This window comes from Notolabrus celidotus, chromosome 7, assembly GCF_009762535.1.
Source record: "Notolabrus celidotus isolate fNotCel1 chromosome 7, fNotCel1.pri, whole genome shotgun sequence".
Taxonomy (NCBI): domain Eukaryota; kingdom Metazoa; phylum Chordata; class Actinopteri; order Labriformes; family Labridae; genus Notolabrus; species Notolabrus celidotus.
The window spans coordinates 13,292,947-13,310,470 of NC_048278.1; the positions used below are offsets into that span (position 1 = coordinate 13,292,947).

Genomic DNA, 17,524 nt, shown 5'->3' on the forward strand with positions numbered 1-17,524 from the left:
GTAAAATAATATCTCTAAATGTCTTTGTGCATCAGGACATAGTGATGACACTGAGGGAAAAGCTTTCTCTGAGTCGTATTGAATACTTCTCCCTGGTGCTGGAGCAGCAACACAGCATCACCAAACTGCTGCTGCTCCATGATGAGGAGAGGATACAGCAGGTACACACACACAAACACACACATATTAATGACAAGTATTTTATATAACTCAAGAAATGTGTAGATCTATCCCTCTTTAATTCATGCAGCAGGACAGTTTTTAAAGCCAAACATATGTGTGTATGTTTTCAGGTGGTCCTGAAAAAAGAGGCCCATGACTACAGATGTCTGTTCCGTGTGTGTTTCCTGCCCAAATTCTTGAAGACGCTGCTTCAGGAGGATCCAACAGCCTTTGAGTACCTCTACCTGCAGGTGTTGATGAACGCTGACAAACAGATACACTCAACGCTGCAACATTTAACTCTTTAAGCTTTCAAAAAACTTTGAAATAGTTGGCCTTCACGTGTTTCTTCATGATATCCTTGAGATATAGTCCCTTTTCTATGCATTACTGTTAGGGGCAGAACAACTATTTAATGATGCAAATTGATATAGCTGAAAACTCACCAGTGACCACAGCTGGGTAATTGATTTTTTAATTGTTATTTCCAGTCTAGATTTTGGCCTCAAACATTTAGGTAAACTTAACAATAGAGATGAATCAATCATTAGTCCACACTCTGTTTGTAATGATGCTCTTAATTAGGTTACTACTATCAAAATGTAACTGGGTTACTAGCTGGGTTACTTCATCATAAAGGTAACAAGTTACTTTGGAAAGTATCTGAAGCATTCCCCCTTTTTGCTTCTAAACTCATAAGGTACACATCATAAACACAACATAATTACATCTGGCAGTGTGAGAGTTCACATGGGAAACGTTTTATCAGCAACATACCTTTCGGTCACTCTGTTTAGTCCGTACAGACGGCATACAGATTATGGACTCCTACATGGTCTGTTGAGCTAACATGAGCTGCACCTGGGTCACTAGTGTTTGCAGCGCAATGCTCTCTGTCAGCTATAAGTAGAGGTGTTTGGTTAGCTGCTTCCTTTCTAGTCTTGGTGGTGGACAAGCTTTCCTTCCTATGGACCATAACTCACCAGAATATTCTTGACCTTTACCTTAAAGAGGGCAAAATAATGCTGTTATTTCCCAGACAAGCTCACAACAATCATTGTGTTTATTGCATTTCTCCCAGGATGCTATTGTGCTGAGCAAGGCGGGACCCTGCCGCAAAGCCAGACATTGAATCTTATGAAGTTGTTAGCTATTTGATGTAAAGTTATAAGTAACAAGTCCTTATATTGCAAATTTAACTGTGTTTTTTTAATTTGAAGAGTAACAAGATACACAAGAAGTTACCACATATAGTAGTGAAGTTAGAGTAATGTGTTACTTTGTAAGACATTACTCTCAATGCTGCTTATTTCCAACCCTCTAAACTTGGGTCATTTTGCCTCTCCTTTCACATGGATTAAGGCAGTTAATCAACTTTTTCCAGATGGAAATGGAAAATCTGACAAGCAGACCATGAGAATGGCAGGTAGCCAAAGTTACCGTCTTCTTGTGGTTCACGTTGTCCTTTTTCTGCGTGTGTGTGAGGGAGCTATTTCATAGCAGATTGTAAAATTCATCAAGGAGGACGAAAAAAAGATTCCATTCTCTCTGCAGGCCTCCGGTAATTTCATTGTCACGCTTAAGTCCACTAATATGATTTCTGGTGTGCCGTCTGCCTGAATTCATTTGAATGCAGCATCTCTCTCAGCAAAGCTGTGGCATTGTCAGTAAAGTTTATGCATGATAAATATGTTTCCCCTATCAAGCAGCTTTACCAGCAGCATCAAAAGGAGAGGTGACTGCGAATCTGAAATGAATTAAGAACAGTTTTGTACCACCTCTAAAAACAGATATTACCGCTGCAGTTGATGTTTGTTTGAGATGTAAATCAGCAGATTGAGAGGTCAGTTTGTTTCAAACATCAAAAGCCATGGCAGTTTCCTCTCACACTGAAGTTGTTTTATTTAAACGAAGAATGAAGATTTTGTCACAACGAACCTAGAACAATAAAAATAACATGTTGGATGAGTGAACAAAGCCCTGATATTTGATGAAATTTAAGCTCTCCATCATAAAGCAAAGAAATAAACTTCCTATTCCAAGTTATTTGAACAATTTTGGACACCTTTGTTCAGCTTAATATCAAAATGAACAAGAGAACATGAGTAATCCAGAAATGTGTGAACATTGGGAGTCTCTCTACAATTATATATATTTTATGAGGTGTTGTCTTTTAACCTGTACTGATTCACTGATAACTGTGTCTGTCAGGGTGTGAATGATGTGCTGCAGGAGCGCTTTGCAATAGAGATGAGGTGTAACACCGCCCTGCGACTCGCTGCGCTTCACATCCAGGAGAGACTGGCAAGCTGTGGACACTCACCAAAGACCAACTTAAAGATTATCACGTGAGACACAAACACATTTTTTCAACGCAGGGTTTGACTGCAGGGAAAAGTGGGTTTCCTTGCTGGTCTTACCTTTTAAGAGGGTCAATGATGAATTTTATTGGCATGTGTTTTTAAGCTGCAGCTCCCCTTCACATAGTTTAGTAACTTGAGTGTAAAGCTGTAGCACTCAGTCCTTTAGGATAGCATCAAAGATCCATTTTAAAATTAAGATTCAGTTTGATGACTCAGGGGAAAACACAGTGCATTCACACATCCAAAGTGCAGTTTCAGCTCTATAGTAGTCCTGCTCACAACAGTGACTCTTGTTTTTTCTCCAGTAAGACATGGGGCATCGAGAACTTTGTGTCATCTACCTTGCTGAGGAATATGCGAGAGAAAGATCTAAGGAAGGCCATCAGCTACCACATGAAGAAGAGCCAGTCACTGCACGATCCCAAGCAAAAGGGCCTGTCTGTCAATCAGGCACGCATGAACTATTTGGAGGAGCTGAGTGATCTCAAGTCATTTGGAGGGAAATCCTTCAGTGCCACAATGATGGTAGTGTCTTATTTTTTACGTTCATTCATTTTATATTCAGACTTGGTTGGTTGCCTCTCACTCTCATTACTTCTCTCTTTTTTGTCTCTACCTGATTCATGACCCCTCCCCTGCCCCACTCTTCAGCTCCAGGACAGGGAGTCGATGGTGACCCTGTTGGTTGGAGCACGCTACGGAGTGAGCCAGGTAGTGAACCACAAACTGAGCATCCTGTCCAACCTCACAGAGTTTACAAGTATCACACGGATCGAGCTGCTGCCCGAGTCCGACAAGGTCAGCCTGGTCAAGATCTACCTGCAGGACATCAAGGTGAGCAGTGAGCACACAGCACAAACCAAACAAACAGAGACAAGACAAAATACTGTAAACCTGATTACATCATAGCTTCACTTTGAAGTAACTAAATCAGCACTTCAAAGAGAGGCTATATTGGGTTGTGTTGCAGCTAGCATTCATTTTTCAGCCCTTGTTATTGCAAACTGTCTGTATATAGCATGCTGAGGGTTTGAGACATTAATTTGAATTACTTTTTATACGATAGTGAGGATACAATCAATCAACCAATCTTTGTTTCTATAGAGCCAAATCACAACAAATGTTGTCCCAAGACACTTTACAAACAGAGCAGGTTTAGACCGTATTCTATTGTATTATTAACAAGGACCCCTTATCAAGACAGGATAAGATCCAGTCCTATCCCACAGGCAAGACTGTCATGAGCAGCACACTTTGCATAGTTACAATACAGAGCTGAAAGCATATTGGTTGCACAGTGATGTGCTTTTAATACTTTTACATCCCTTGTTCTGGGTAAAACCAGATTGCACTTTCGGATAAATAAATTTGTCTGAATCTGAATCTGAGTCTCTGTCAGACCTTAAGAGAGAAAGAAATACGTATCCACCACATCACTCCTGTCCTCCAACAGCTCCACTGGCTCTCTGTTCAGTTCCGTATTCAATTCAAAGTCCTTCTGTTGACATTCAAGACCATCCACAACCTCGCCCCCCCATATCTGTCCGACCTCCTCCTTGTTCCCACTCCCTCCCGCTCCCTCAGATCCTCTTCCTCCATACACCTGTCCATCCCCTCTGCCCGTCTCACCACTATGGGGAGCCGAGCATTCAGCCGCTCTGCTCCCCGTCTCTGGAACTCATTGCCACCTCAACTCAGAAACACAGATTCTTTCCCCCATTTCAAATCACAACTCAAAACATATCTGTTCAAAACCGCTTACTCCGTCTGACTCCAATTGCACTGTCATTTTGTTATTGTTTCTATTTTTTCTTACCCCTTGTTAGTTTATATTGTTTTCATTTTTGACTCTGATTTTGTTTCCTTTAATGTAAATTCGTGTATGTATATATTTATATCTGTGCGGTGTCCTTGAGTGTCGGGAAAGGCGCCTTTAAATAAAATTTATTATTATTATTATTAAATATGTACACACATCCTTTGGTTTAAAATTGCAGTCCCATGTAGAGAGTCTGTAGTCCTCAAAGCGGGTGGCTCATTCCAATCCAGCCTGTGGTCCTTTGTCCCATGACAACCTCCACTCTATTGTACCAGATACTTACTTTTTCTACCATCCGTGTTTTAAAAGTCGCCTATAAATAAAATGCATTATTATTTGTTACTACTATCCAGTGTCCTATCCTTTCAATACAGGCATACAATTTGAGGACCAGATTTTAAAAAAGTATAATGACTTACTCAGTGCCCCTACCTCCCTCATAGTATTTGTTTGAACTTAAGTTTTTTAATGAATACAAATTTAAGATAAGGTTTCACTTTTAATGAATAAGAATAAAACAGAAAAAAATACTTTGCCATCATTACACTCAAAATAATTGACAAAGTAAAAAAAATTAAAGTATCTTATATGACAAAACTTTTTCTTGTGAGGTTTTTAGCTGTCAGTGATGGTAGAATAAGTGCTGATGGCATCATACTATTATCATCTTGACATGACCTACCATTGAAGCAGTATTTTAAGTATTTATATTATAAGTATATAAGTATTTTAGGTGATTTACTTATGTGTGTTTACTAACCAGGTGCAATTTTCGCTGTGCAATAACTTAACTATGCACGATTGGCCTAGCGCTTAGACAGTTGGCCTAGCGGTCTAAGCACACACCCCATATACAGAGGCCATAGCCCTCGTCGCAGAGGTCTCAGGTTCGATTCCAGCCTCGACCATTTACTGCATGTCTCCCCGACTCTCTACTCCCCATATTTTCTGTCCCTCTTCAGCTGTCTTGTCCATTTAAGGCGAAAATGCCCATAAATAATAATTAACTATGCACAAGTCGGAAGTGTCCATAGTGTATAGTGTACATATTTTATTTTATATTATTATTTTATATTATTATTATTTTTACCTTTAATTATCTTTTTTAACTTTGTAACAACATTGTTGTGTTCCCCTGTCTGTGCTTTAAACTGCTTTAACAAAATAATTTCCACCAATATACAATAAAGTATATCTTATCTTATCCAAAAACATTCTTTTAAAGAAGTACAACAACTTTATCATTATCATGGCGTGATGCAGGAAGAGAACTGTGTGCTAAGTGTTTTCCACTGCTGAAATTCCACTCTCTTTTTTTGTGTTCTGTCTCTTACATTTTTCTCTCCTCTCTCATGCAAAGCCCATCACTTTGCTATTGGAGTCAGTGGCAGCCAAAGATATGTCCTGCCTAATAGCTGGCTACTGTCGAGTGTTCGTTGACCCCAACCTCAACATCTTCCCCTGGATCGGTGATTTAAGGAAGCACAAAGTGTCTGCCGAGGAAGGTCAATAAAAATACACATGCAGTACACATAAGCACAATGTACTCATTTAAATAATAAGTACATAACAGCATGGTCTTGGCAAGAACTGTTTTCATTTTGTTGTATCTTCTTAGGTTATGTATCCCGATGTGGCAGTGATTCAGACACCTCCTCAGACTTGGACATGGACCCACTCCTCGCTCATGTTTCTCAGGATGACAAACCCTGCCCTCGTCTGAGATCCTCATCAGATCCAGACGGAAGAAAAAGGAAAGACAAAGACAAAAGGAAAAGCAAAGATGGCAGTGAAAAAGGAGGTAAACCTCTGGGGGATAAAAAGGAAAAGGGAGAAAAGGATGCTGACACAGAGAAGGAAATTTTCCAGCTGGATATGAACAGAGTGGAAGGGAAGAAAGATACAGAGCACGAAGGGGTGACAGAGGGAGGACGGGATACAAGGCAAGTACAGATTGAGATGATTAATGATTTGGGGCAACAGCAGAAAAAAATGGGACAAGATGGTAAAACGGGAGGTGAAGGGGAGGTGAGAGCAGCACAGGAGCAGCCTCCTGTATCAGAAGCGTCTGATTCTTGTCACTCTGACTCTCGTGTCCTCACCAGCCCCTCCAGCGACTCCCTTGATGCTTTGGAGGAAGATGACTTACTTTCCTGTTCTTCTGCTATCCATCCAAGTATTCATGGCCATCTCCACCCTCACCTTCAGTTACATCACTACTCTCATGGGAACGCTCATTCCTATCTTCTTGCACCTCCACCAGCTCACTCTCATCCTCTCATCCACCTCACACCTCCCGACAGAGGAGGAGGATGCAGGAGGTCAGGAGACGGAGCTGATCCCCAACTACTCGTGACTGTCTCCCCCCTCCCTAGCCTTCAACATATCCAAAAATGTTCAGATAACGTGTGCTCCAGTGACAGCTCCCTGTGTTTCGCTGAGCTCTCCCGCCTTGTGGACTTCTTGCCAAGTCCTCCAGAGGCCAGCGAGGAAGAAGATGAAGAGGAGGAGCTGAGGAGGAGGAGGATAAAGGTGTTGAAAGAACTGAATGAATCTGTAAGAAGAGAAGGTGAAGGTGGAAGTGTGAGTGGAGAGGGTTGTTTCAAAGAACATCCACTAACCATGTCCCCATCCTCCAACATGGAGTTTGTGTTTAACTTTGATCAGAGCGATGCCCGCTGCTACTACAAACTCTGCTCCAACATCACCCCCGACAGTGCTCGCAGTCTCCCCCGCCCCCTGAGTCAGAATGAGGGAGAAGATGGTGAGGTAAAAGCAGAAGATCCAGCTAAAGCGGTTGACTTGGAGTCTGTCCCCATTCTTCATCCTCCTCCTGGCTTTGGGGACAGCAGCTCTGATGAGGAGTTCTTTGATGCCAGAGATCGCTTCACTTCTCCTGAAGACCCCTCCTCAGGGGCCTTACCTCGAGGTAATTTCTTTTTTAATACATGCTTGTACTGTCATTTCTATGGTACACAATGTGAATCCTGCATTTACTGCCATCTAGTGTTGAAAGTGTGTAAGTGATACACCATTGCTTCAGAGAGCATGGTATGGTTATTTGCCAGGGAAGCAGTCGAGAAACCCCTGACCACACCTACTGTAACCGAGTGGCTGGATGTTATCACAGACTTTGAAAATTCACACTTAATAACCAGAAGAGCTCAGTGCTTCATGATCTAATGACAGGTAAGATAAAGCATCAACTAACAGTCCACAGGTTTATTAACCCAGGGGTGGAAAGTAACTAAAGGCATAAACTCTGATACTGTGTTTATGTTCAATTCTTAGGTACATTAACGTGACTTGAACACATGAAGAAGTAGTTCTGCATGTGTTGCTTGACTTTTTACCAGTAATCTGTCAGGTGAAATACATTGTAAGTACAGGATATTACAATTCCCTTCCCTTTTGGCCATATAATCCTTTATAAAACAACAGTATCTTTAATGTGGCCTTATTTGTGATGTATTTTAGTTGTTAATAGTTCTGCTATGAGAAGAGATTTACCCTCTAGACTCCCCTTATGATAACATTACGACCTAAAATAAATTATATATATATATACTAAATATAAGAATAACTTCTTAAAAGTCTTGGCAGATAAATGTTTTTTAAATCCTTCCTTCTAGCTTTAATCCGGAATCGCTTTTTTTCATTGTAAGACCTTGATGAGACCACTGGCTGATCTAATGACAGGATGATTAAAGAGGTGCCACAAACCATTCAGATTGTTCAAACGTTTTTACAGAAAATGTAAGCAAGAACAGTGCAATCTGGCCATCTGTCCTGGATACACCCAGGAAACGATGCTCAATGCTTAAGTTAGCCGACTTGGCTTTGACAACGAGCTAACGATAATGTAATCAGAATACATTTCACAGTGCAGGACCCAAAATGCAGATTCTGTAATAAAATAGATTTAATAATAACTAAAACTGAGATGAAGCAAAACTTACTTCAAACAAAAACCACTGGTAATAAGAACACAAGGTAAGACTTGTCAAGGGAGTAAACACAGAGACTAAATACCCACACTGGGTAACAAGTAACGAGGCACAGGTGAAAACAATCACAAAAAAGGGGAAAACACAGGAAGAGCAAATAGACTTAAAACACACGGGAAGAATATGCTACAAAGTAAAACACTGAAAACCATCTCAACAACAAGACCACAGGAAATCATACAGTGAGTAAACAGACAGGATACTAAACACACAAGAACACAAAAAGGTAACAAATAAAACATAGTACATGAATAACTAAAACACAACACTGGGAAGACACAAGGATAACTCTATAAAATAAAAACAGAAATCAAAGACAGAATACAACAAAGAAAATACAAAACAAAAGCAACTCATGACACTAAAGTGACTCAAACACTAGGTTTAAGATGTTTAGTAAGTTACAATTCTGAGTGAGAGTGGATTGGTTGCAGGTATTATTTAAGTTAATTAGACACTTGCAGTGATCAAACCACATCAGAAACGATGAATGTGTAACTCATTAATAGTGTCCACAGCACATTAATTTCTTTAACAATTTCAATCTCCAGACAAGCTGACAGAATAAATCAGAATCTGATGTTAATGGATTAAATGTTTTTTCTCCTTACATACAAAAGGTCTGATATATTCAGTCAAGGTTCAGGCAGTGATTCGTTTGGATTGAAACAGCAGCCCTCCTTATAATATATGATATCAATAACAAGGACTAAGACTCAGACTCAGTTAATCCAGACTAGACTTGGACCTGACTTTAATTCTTCTTTGAACTTGAACACTAAGGACTTGAGCCTTGACACGTCAGTATTGAGTTAGTTAGACAAAGATTGCTTCAACCACCACTGACCAAACAATCACACAATAACACACACACAAAAATTAAAACTTATCCTGAAGTACCTCCGGTTTTCTTGGTACAGATCTGAAACTTGAAATAAGAAATTGAATGAATTATATTCTGATGTATTGAATAAAGTTTTGTCTAGCAGCATTGTTTTTACCTTTTTCCATTTGCAAACTGTCAGCATAGATATCAGTCAATTGACTAGGATAGGTGTCAAACACAAGTTTGCCTGATCTGTTTTTACTATCTTGCAGATATTTGCGCAGAGATGAGACTGGACTTCCTCAGTACACTCAGCCTCAGTGACATCGGGGTCTGTGTAACTGAAGCAGACAAAGATGGAAAAGCAGAGGAAGAGGGAGAAGGACAAGAAGAGGAAGGAGGAGGCAGAGAAACATTGTTCCAGCTCAGAAAACGATCACGTAAACGCCGCTCATTTATGGAAACTGATCACACCTCAATGGTGTCATATCCAGAGCACGATTTAGAACCAAAGCAGGACCAGATTTCTAGCAGGCTTTACAAAAACCGTTCCGCAGAAGTTGAAGATTCACAGATTCTGAGTTCAGATCCTGAACCTGCTGAACAAACCCAGAATCCCAATCTCACTGTTTCCTTTCTGACTCACTCTGAGGGGGAACCAGCTCAACTTGAGTCAAAACCCATCCTGGCCACACAACAATTGCATGGACCAAGCATGCCTTCTGGGTTTGAGTCTCATGACAGGACAAGAGAAGCACAGGGCCCCTCCAGAACCAGGAAGCAAGACATGGAGATGGAACCAGATGCGATGGAATCTAAATCGGTTACAGATCTGGTTAAGACGGCGTCTCCCACAATCAGCGTTGTTCGCTGCCGGGTGGATCCAGATGGCAAAGAGAGTGCTGATCGAATGGGTGATGGGAAGGAGGAGGGAGAGGGGCAGGGGGAGAAGGGTAAGGGGAAAGTAGAGGGAGAGAAGGAGGGAAAATCCAGTGCTTCAGGTAATGGTCCATTCACTCACCATATGTTTTTACCAGAAATCCACAAAGAGGAACACAAGAAGAAGGAAGATAAGAAAGACGGGCTGAGTGAGAGCTCATCTAGTTCCTCTAGTTTAAAGAGAGCACTCATAGATAGTATCAAACCACCAGAGGCCAACAGTCTGCCTAAATGTGTCATAGGTGTGAATAAAAAGGGTAGCAATGGCCTTTTGGGAGGCCATCTGATAGCCCCAGAACAGAATTCACATTCAGAGGAGCACATGCTTAAAAGCGTACGTGAGAAGTCAAACCGTCCATCATACTCTCCACCACCGCCTCCACCCTCATCCCCTCTACCTCCAATGCCACTTCGACAAAATTCCACAAGTGACTGTTTGGTGAAAGAAGAAGGGGGTCGGGAAATCAGGGGAAACTCAGCTAAAACATCTCAAAGTAGTCCTGAGGAGATGTCTCTTAGCAAACAGAATCACACTAATCAAGCACAATTACATTTAGAAGTCACCAACAGTGTCATAGAGGATGAGGCTGCCAGTGGGGTAAGTCCTACTGTGACTTTCAGCGATGAGGTTACTGATAGCACCAATTCAGACAATGTTTTTGATGATGATGAGTTGAGTATTTCCTTAAATTCTAGTTCAAGTGAGCAAAAAGACAACTGGGCCACAGCTAAAAAGCTAAGCATGAGTGCCGCTTCAACTACACCAGGCAAAGGGGAGTCTAAAATGAGCGTTAAGACTCCCACCACCGAAGCTCATGTAAGACTGAATTCAGTAAATTCCGATTATACTCGAGCTATTAACTCTATTACTGCAAAGCTTGGGGCTGCAACCAGTGCCACATCTCCTACGTTTAATTCAGGTACTAGATTGAAAAGTGACATTTCACAGGAAGTTGCTGCATGCTCAGATGAAAACGCAGACAAACTTCAAGGTAACTCCACTTTGCCAAGAACTAAGGTCAAAGGAAGTTCAACCAGTCCTAGCTTAGCCCAAGCGTACACAGCCACAGTTCAGGATCTATCCAAAAGGCCTGCTTCTCCATCTCATTTCATCTTCCAGCCATGCTCACAAAGCATTATGGGTCGCTTATCTGCCTCCACACTTCGAGGAAAGATTCAACAGTTACCCCTTTATTTATCACGCTCCCAGGAAACCCTCAATCAAGCTGGGGTTGGCAGTACGCTTCAGAGTCCTGAGGACAGAAGTAGAGATGAGGTTGAGATCACTATCAAAGTTACAGACGTTGACAACATCACACAAACGGTAAACCTCTCAAAGTCAGAGGAATCCCTGGGCTCAGACGATTCAGATATAACTGTTACAGGATCAGAGGTGGACAGGGAGATTTTAACGGAAACAGCCTCAGTAAAGGATTCTCATTCTGGGTCAGAGGTGAAGGAACTAAGCTCTCCTTTGCCTGTCCAGACTGAGCCTAAAGCCCTGCACCGGGATCAGCTTCTGTTCACTGGACCTACCAAAAACACACCAGGACCAATTACAGAGCCTCCATCTTCCATACTGAACAGCCTCCAAAGAGACTCCTCTGGACTAAAGATGGACACTCCTGGCCCGGTAAAAGACGCTGCACCTTCCATCCTTCCTCCAATGGTTGTTACCACACAGAATCTAAATGGGCCAGGACTCCCTTTTCACAGTCAGCAACAGAAAGTGAGACGGACCAGTAGTGACAGGCCTTTGATGGGTCTTTGTAGGCCTACGGGGCAGAATTCTGAGTCACCAAACACACCTGCCTCAGGCTGCAGGGTGTTTACAATCTGTGAGGAGTCAGTGCAGAAGAACTCCCCAGTTGAGGTGGAGTACACCCCCCCCTTGAAGCCTGATTTTGGCTGTAGTTCTGTGCTAGCTTCTGGATGTGAGACAGTCTTGGAAGGGGTGCAGATGCCACTGGATGCCTGTGGTTGCCCTCCAGTCTATACAAACTGTTTCAGCAGTGGGGACGGTTTTGATGAGGAGCTGACTGTCTATGAGTTCTCCTGCCGTTCACAGAGCAGCAGTGTGACTCAAACATCAGGAGTAAGTCACCCTCTAATGACTTCACCTGTTCCGTCCTTTCTCTCCACCTCCTCCACCATCTCTCCCTCCTTCCCTCGCTCCATTCTTTTCTCCTCCTCCACCTCAGAGCTCAGCCCCCTCCTCTCGCCTCTGTCTGATGGCTCTGATCCTTTCCTGTCTCAGACGCACAAAGACACCATCAGTCGGCTTGGCCAGCAGCGCTACCCAGATCCCCCAGCAGGTTTCCAAATACTGCGAGTAGACGTCGACCAACTCCTCTCCATACTGGAAAGTACAGGTGCTGACCGCTCAGTGACAAGTCACGGAGGTCGCCATCCTAGGGACACCTGCCCCGCCCACTTCACAGAGAACAAGCGTGTGCTCCAGATAGAGGCGCGGCGGCTGATGACAGGCTGCCAGAAGGTGGTGGGGATTGGACAAAGCCCAGAGGAAATGCTACGCTCCCTGGCTAACAGTTTCCGGACCTTGGTGGAGCTGGCAGGTATTTGCCTCTGGTTCTCAGGCTGCGACAGGTGTGACCGGAGAAATGCAGAGGCAGTAGCAGGTCTGGTGGATGTTGCCCGCTCATTCAGAGATTTCTGTCTAGCCGCTGAGCGAGCCAGCAGCAAACGCAGCTGCCAAGACCTGAGCACTAAGCTGCTAGCCAAACAGTGCACCGCGCTCACAGCCTCTGTCTTCTGCCTCACTCAGCTGTTCCGCACCCTCACTGCTCTATGAGGGGACCACGTCTTCTAAAGTCTTCAAAGTGACATTTAAACAACCCGAGGAGTGGGACCTCAATACATGAGACAGCCAGTGAGCCCGCAGTTGCTGCACATGTGGGCAGAGTGTGCCGGTCATGTTCAGAGTGGGCAGTCGAGGTTACCTCAGAAACACACACTTGGGTCACTGAGCGCAATGAAAGCTCAGCTGATCATAAAACTCAACATCATAGAGCCAGTTAGAGATTGTTGAGGTGCATGTGGTTATTGACTATATGCTGTGCACGTACTGTAGCCCACAAACCAAACAGTCAGCCAACACCCAGACTGCAAAGTGGTGCAAACTGCATAAGCAGAACCTGCTTGCATTCCAGTATTGAGGAACGGCTGTACTTGAATGTATCTTATGTTATCTATTTATTGATTTGTTAATTTATCTGATATGTGAAACATTACAGTGAGCAAGAAAGGAATGTACAAGAAAGACGGAAGAAACAAATTTGGTAATGTTTATGGGCAAAGCTTTAGGCAGAGCAGTGGTGTGTGAGAGCGATGGGCCGTTTACACACTTACACAAGCACATAACCTCATACACACAGAGTGAATCAGTATTTGCTTCGATTCAGACACAGGCCTTTCAGGACTGACTGACCATGTGAATATAAGACACTCTGCAGTTCGCTGATGCTTTTATATCTTTACATTGTCCAGGCTGTCAGACGGGAGTTCTTTGAATGTTGCTGTTTACAAAACCAAAATCTGGAGTGAGGAATGATCTGAACAAGTCGTACAAATCAAGTCTGAAGCTGTGTTTGCCATTTTATAAATCTAGTAGCAGAATGCTGATCTTTGTGCATTATGTGACTTAATGAAACTGTTTGGATGAGCTACTGATCTTTGCACATTCAACATGTCGTCATTTTGCACAGAAATTTGGTATAATTAATGGAAATATCATACATTTGCTAGCTTTTCTCATTTGTTTGTTAACACTGTCTTTTTCCACCTCCAGTTGAAACACAGAAGCCTCCGGTGCATGGTGATGTGGCTGTCAACACTGACACTAAGTGCATTATTACTTCCCAGTGTGACTACAAGTAGTGAAAAATCAGAGACTGAAACATGGGCACACATAGTCAAAGCAGTGATGGTTTACAATTTGTAGCACTGCTGGCTATCTGTGTGTGCATTATCAGCTCTTGGCTGACACAGCAAGTGGGAGGGTCTCAGAGAACATCTGTGAACTGACCCAATCATCAGTTGACAGCCTATCATTGGAGTTCCTTAAACTCGACACACTCGTCACAAAATCAACACAAAATCTGTAAAGCTTATCGTGAATAAGCTGTCTGATGCAGCATTTCACTTGGAATGTTTATTTAAATGAGAAGACTTGATGCACATTGGAGCTGCATGTTCACTGGAGAGTTTAAAGCTATCAGAAATTATTTCACTAATGCTTTACTGGGAACACAATTTATGCAAACAGTGTTTCAATATATATTTATAATGGCATTGAAACACTTTGTTTTCCTGTCCTGTTTCGTTCCCTGTGGTTGCACACAAAATATGATTTCCTGTATTTTATTCCCAATTTTTAGCAAATAACTCTTTTCTTTTTGAACTCTATGAGAAAATCGTCCCAAAAACATGATGCAAAACTTTTTTAAATCATCATATGTGCTCACAAAGCATGCTAATAAGCCATAAAATGCATTGTTGTTTCATCAGGGATTTTATCTGTGAATGACTGAATGAAGATGTCTGCTCTTGCTTTGTAATGCTCAACTCCCACAATTAAAAAAAACATGTCAAGATTTACTGTTGTTGATTCTTTTACTGCCCTAACCACCTGTAACTTCTTCGCTCTGTCATGTAAACAGCTTGCACGAACATTTTTTAACAATGCCAAAAAGACTTTATTCTACAGATAGGAAAAGTGAAAGTGGTCTGGCATGGGATAGCAGCAGGACCGCTATCTGCTCATTTGTGCAAGGAGGAACAAGAGGAGCACTGCCAGAGCCCTACAAAATGACCTCCAGCAGGCCACTAATGTGCATGTTTCTGCTCAAACTGTAAGAAACAAACTCCATGAGGGTGGTATGAGGGCCAGACGTCCACAAGTGTGGCCTGTACTCAGCCCAACACTGCGCATGCCGATTGGCATTTGCCAAAGAACACCAGGATTCGCAGGTTTGCCATTGGCGCCCTATACTCTTCACGGAAGAGAACAGGTTCACACTGAGCACACGTGACAGACGTGACAGAGTCTGGAGACACCGTGGAGAACGTTCTACTTCCTGCAACATCCTCCAGCATGACCGGTTTGGCAGTGGGTCAGTGATGGTTTGGGGAGGCATATCCTTGGATGGCCGCACAGACCTCCATGTGTTAGCCAGAGGTACCCTGACTGCCATTAAGTACCGGGATGAGATCCTCAGACCCATTGTAAGACCATATGCTGGTGCAGTTGGTCCTGGGTTCCTTCTGATGCATGACAATGTCTGACCTCATGTGGCTGGAGTGTGTCAGCAGTTCCTCCATGATGAAGGCATGGATGTTATGGACTGGCCTGCCCGTTCCCCAGACCTGAATCCAATAGAGCACCTCTGGGGCATCATGTCTCGTTCCATCTACCAACACCACGTCGCACCACAGACTGTCCAGGAGTTAATTGATGCCCTGATCCAGGTCTGGGAGGAGATCCCTCAGAAGAACATCCGTCGTCTCATCAGGAGCATACCCAGACATTGTAGGGAGTGTATAAAGGCATGTGGAGGCCACACACACTACTGAGCCTCATTTTGAATTGTCTTGAGGAATTTCCACAGAAGTTGGAATCTGATTTTCCACTTTGATTTCGAGTATGATTCTGAATCCTGACCTCCATGGGATAATGATTTTAGTTTCCATTGATCATTTTTATGTTATTTGGTTCTCAACACATTCCACTTTGTAATGAATAAAGATTTTCAACTAGAATATTTCATTAATCGTGATCTAGGATGGGTTGTTTTAGTGTTCCCTTTATTTTTTGGAGCAGTGTAGTTTGAAATGGGGTCTGGAAGCAACAGTTATGTGGAGAAGAGGTACTCCCAAACAGAGAAAGAAGCACTTGCCATTGTTTGGAGCTGTGAGCACTTCCAGCTCTAAATCTATGGTCAGCCTTCCACCCTAGTGACTGATCATAAAGCACTGGACCCCCTGCCAGAATCGAGAGATGGGGACTGAGGCTTCAGGCCTACAATTACAAAGTTGAAAACAGAATGGGAGCTGACAATCCTGCTGACTACATGTCTCATCACCCCCTGCCATCGCATACTGCTGACAGTACACATGCAGCAAAAGTAGCAGGGGAGTATGTGAACTTCATGGCTAGTCATGCAACACCTAAAGCCATGACGCTTGCTGAAATCAAGGCAAAGACACTCAAAGATGCTATCCTGCAAGAGGTCAGTGCTCATGTCAGATACAACACATGGCACAATGCTGACCAGTCACAGCACGCCGACATATGAAAGAAGTTCAGACAAGTTAGCACAGAACTAACAATATCACAGGACTCAGATGTCATACTGAGGGGAACCAGAATAGTAATCCTAACTACCCTGCAGGATAGGACACTACAGCTAGCCCATCATGGACATCAAGGAATTGTCAAAAGTAAAGCTCTTCTTCTAAACAAGGTTTGGTTTCCGGACATTGATCGCAAAGCAGAAGCTGCAATACTCAGTTGTCTCGCTTGTCAGGCCAACACACCAGTTGTACATACTTGAGCCGCCGAAAATGTCAGTCTCTTGTCGGAGCTGATGAATACCATTCTCCTTCCACTTTGTTAGCAGGGACTTCCCAATTGGGGGTTTGAGGATTTTTCACATGTTGCCAAGCCCGGAGAGTGTTGTAGGTTGCATAGGTTCTTGTTACCAGATGTAGTGTGCTTATATTGTTGATAAATGGTAGTGAAGTTAAAGTTTAAAGGTTAAAGGTTAAAGTTTCAAAGGCTAATCTAGGAGGAGAGTTCTTCCAAATTAAATAGGTCAGCATTTTATTTATGGACTTAAAGAACAGTTTGTCTAAGTAGCCGGGCAGAGACTGAAATAAGTAGCTGAAACGTGGCAATACGTTGATTTTAATTACATTAAGTTGTCCAAGTAATGAGATGGGGAGCATTTTCCAATGTTCTGACTCTTCCTTGATTTTCTTGCTTAATGGGATGTAGTTTACCTGAAAATTATCTTTAAATTTGGGAGACACATTCACGCCGAGATACTTATAGCCAATTTGAGCACAAGTGAAAGGCGAGATGGTCTTGAGTTTATTAGAGATAGGTGAGTTCAACAGTGAGGCGTTGGATTTTGTCAGATTAATTTGTCCAAATTTAGAGATGAGGTCCAACACTGCTGGAATCAATCTCTCCAGGCTAGACAGGTATAATATTATATTGTCAGCCTACAACGAAATTGTATTCTTTGTTTTCCCAATATCAACACCGGTAATCTCTTCACCAGCCCATATGGCTTCCGCAAGTGGTTCAATCGCTAATTTAAATAAAAATGGGGACAGTTGGCATCCCTGCTGGCAGCCTCTATATTAACCAAATTTCTCAGTTAAG

At 42.7% G+C, this 17,524-nt stretch overlaps 1 protein-coding gene across 2 annotated transcripts in view; it reads left to right on the forward strand.

Annotated features, from left to right (window-relative positions):
- The window catches only part of LOC117816554 (FERM and PDZ domain-containing protein 1), a 52,556-nt gene extending 37,823 nt beyond the window's left edge, over positions 1-14,733 (forward strand). For both annotated transcript variants that reach the window (XM_034688878.1, XM_034688880.1), the window contains 8 exons: positions 36-161; positions 294-413; positions 2,374-2,510; positions 2,831-3,050; positions 3,177-3,359; positions 5,705-5,849; positions 5,963-7,273; positions 9,450-14,733. In XM_034688878.1, the coding sequence (XP_034544769.1) occupies positions 36-161; positions 294-413; positions 2,374-2,510; positions 2,831-3,050; positions 3,177-3,359; positions 5,705-5,849; positions 5,963-7,273; positions 9,450-12,928 (5,721 nt within the window). In that variant the 3' untranslated portion in view covers positions 12,929-14,733. The remainder of the gene's footprint in view (positions 1-35; positions 162-293; positions 414-2,373; positions 2,511-2,830; positions 3,051-3,176; positions 3,360-5,704; positions 5,850-5,962; positions 7,274-9,449) is intronic.
- Positions 14,734-17,524: the final 2,791 nt, after the last annotated feature.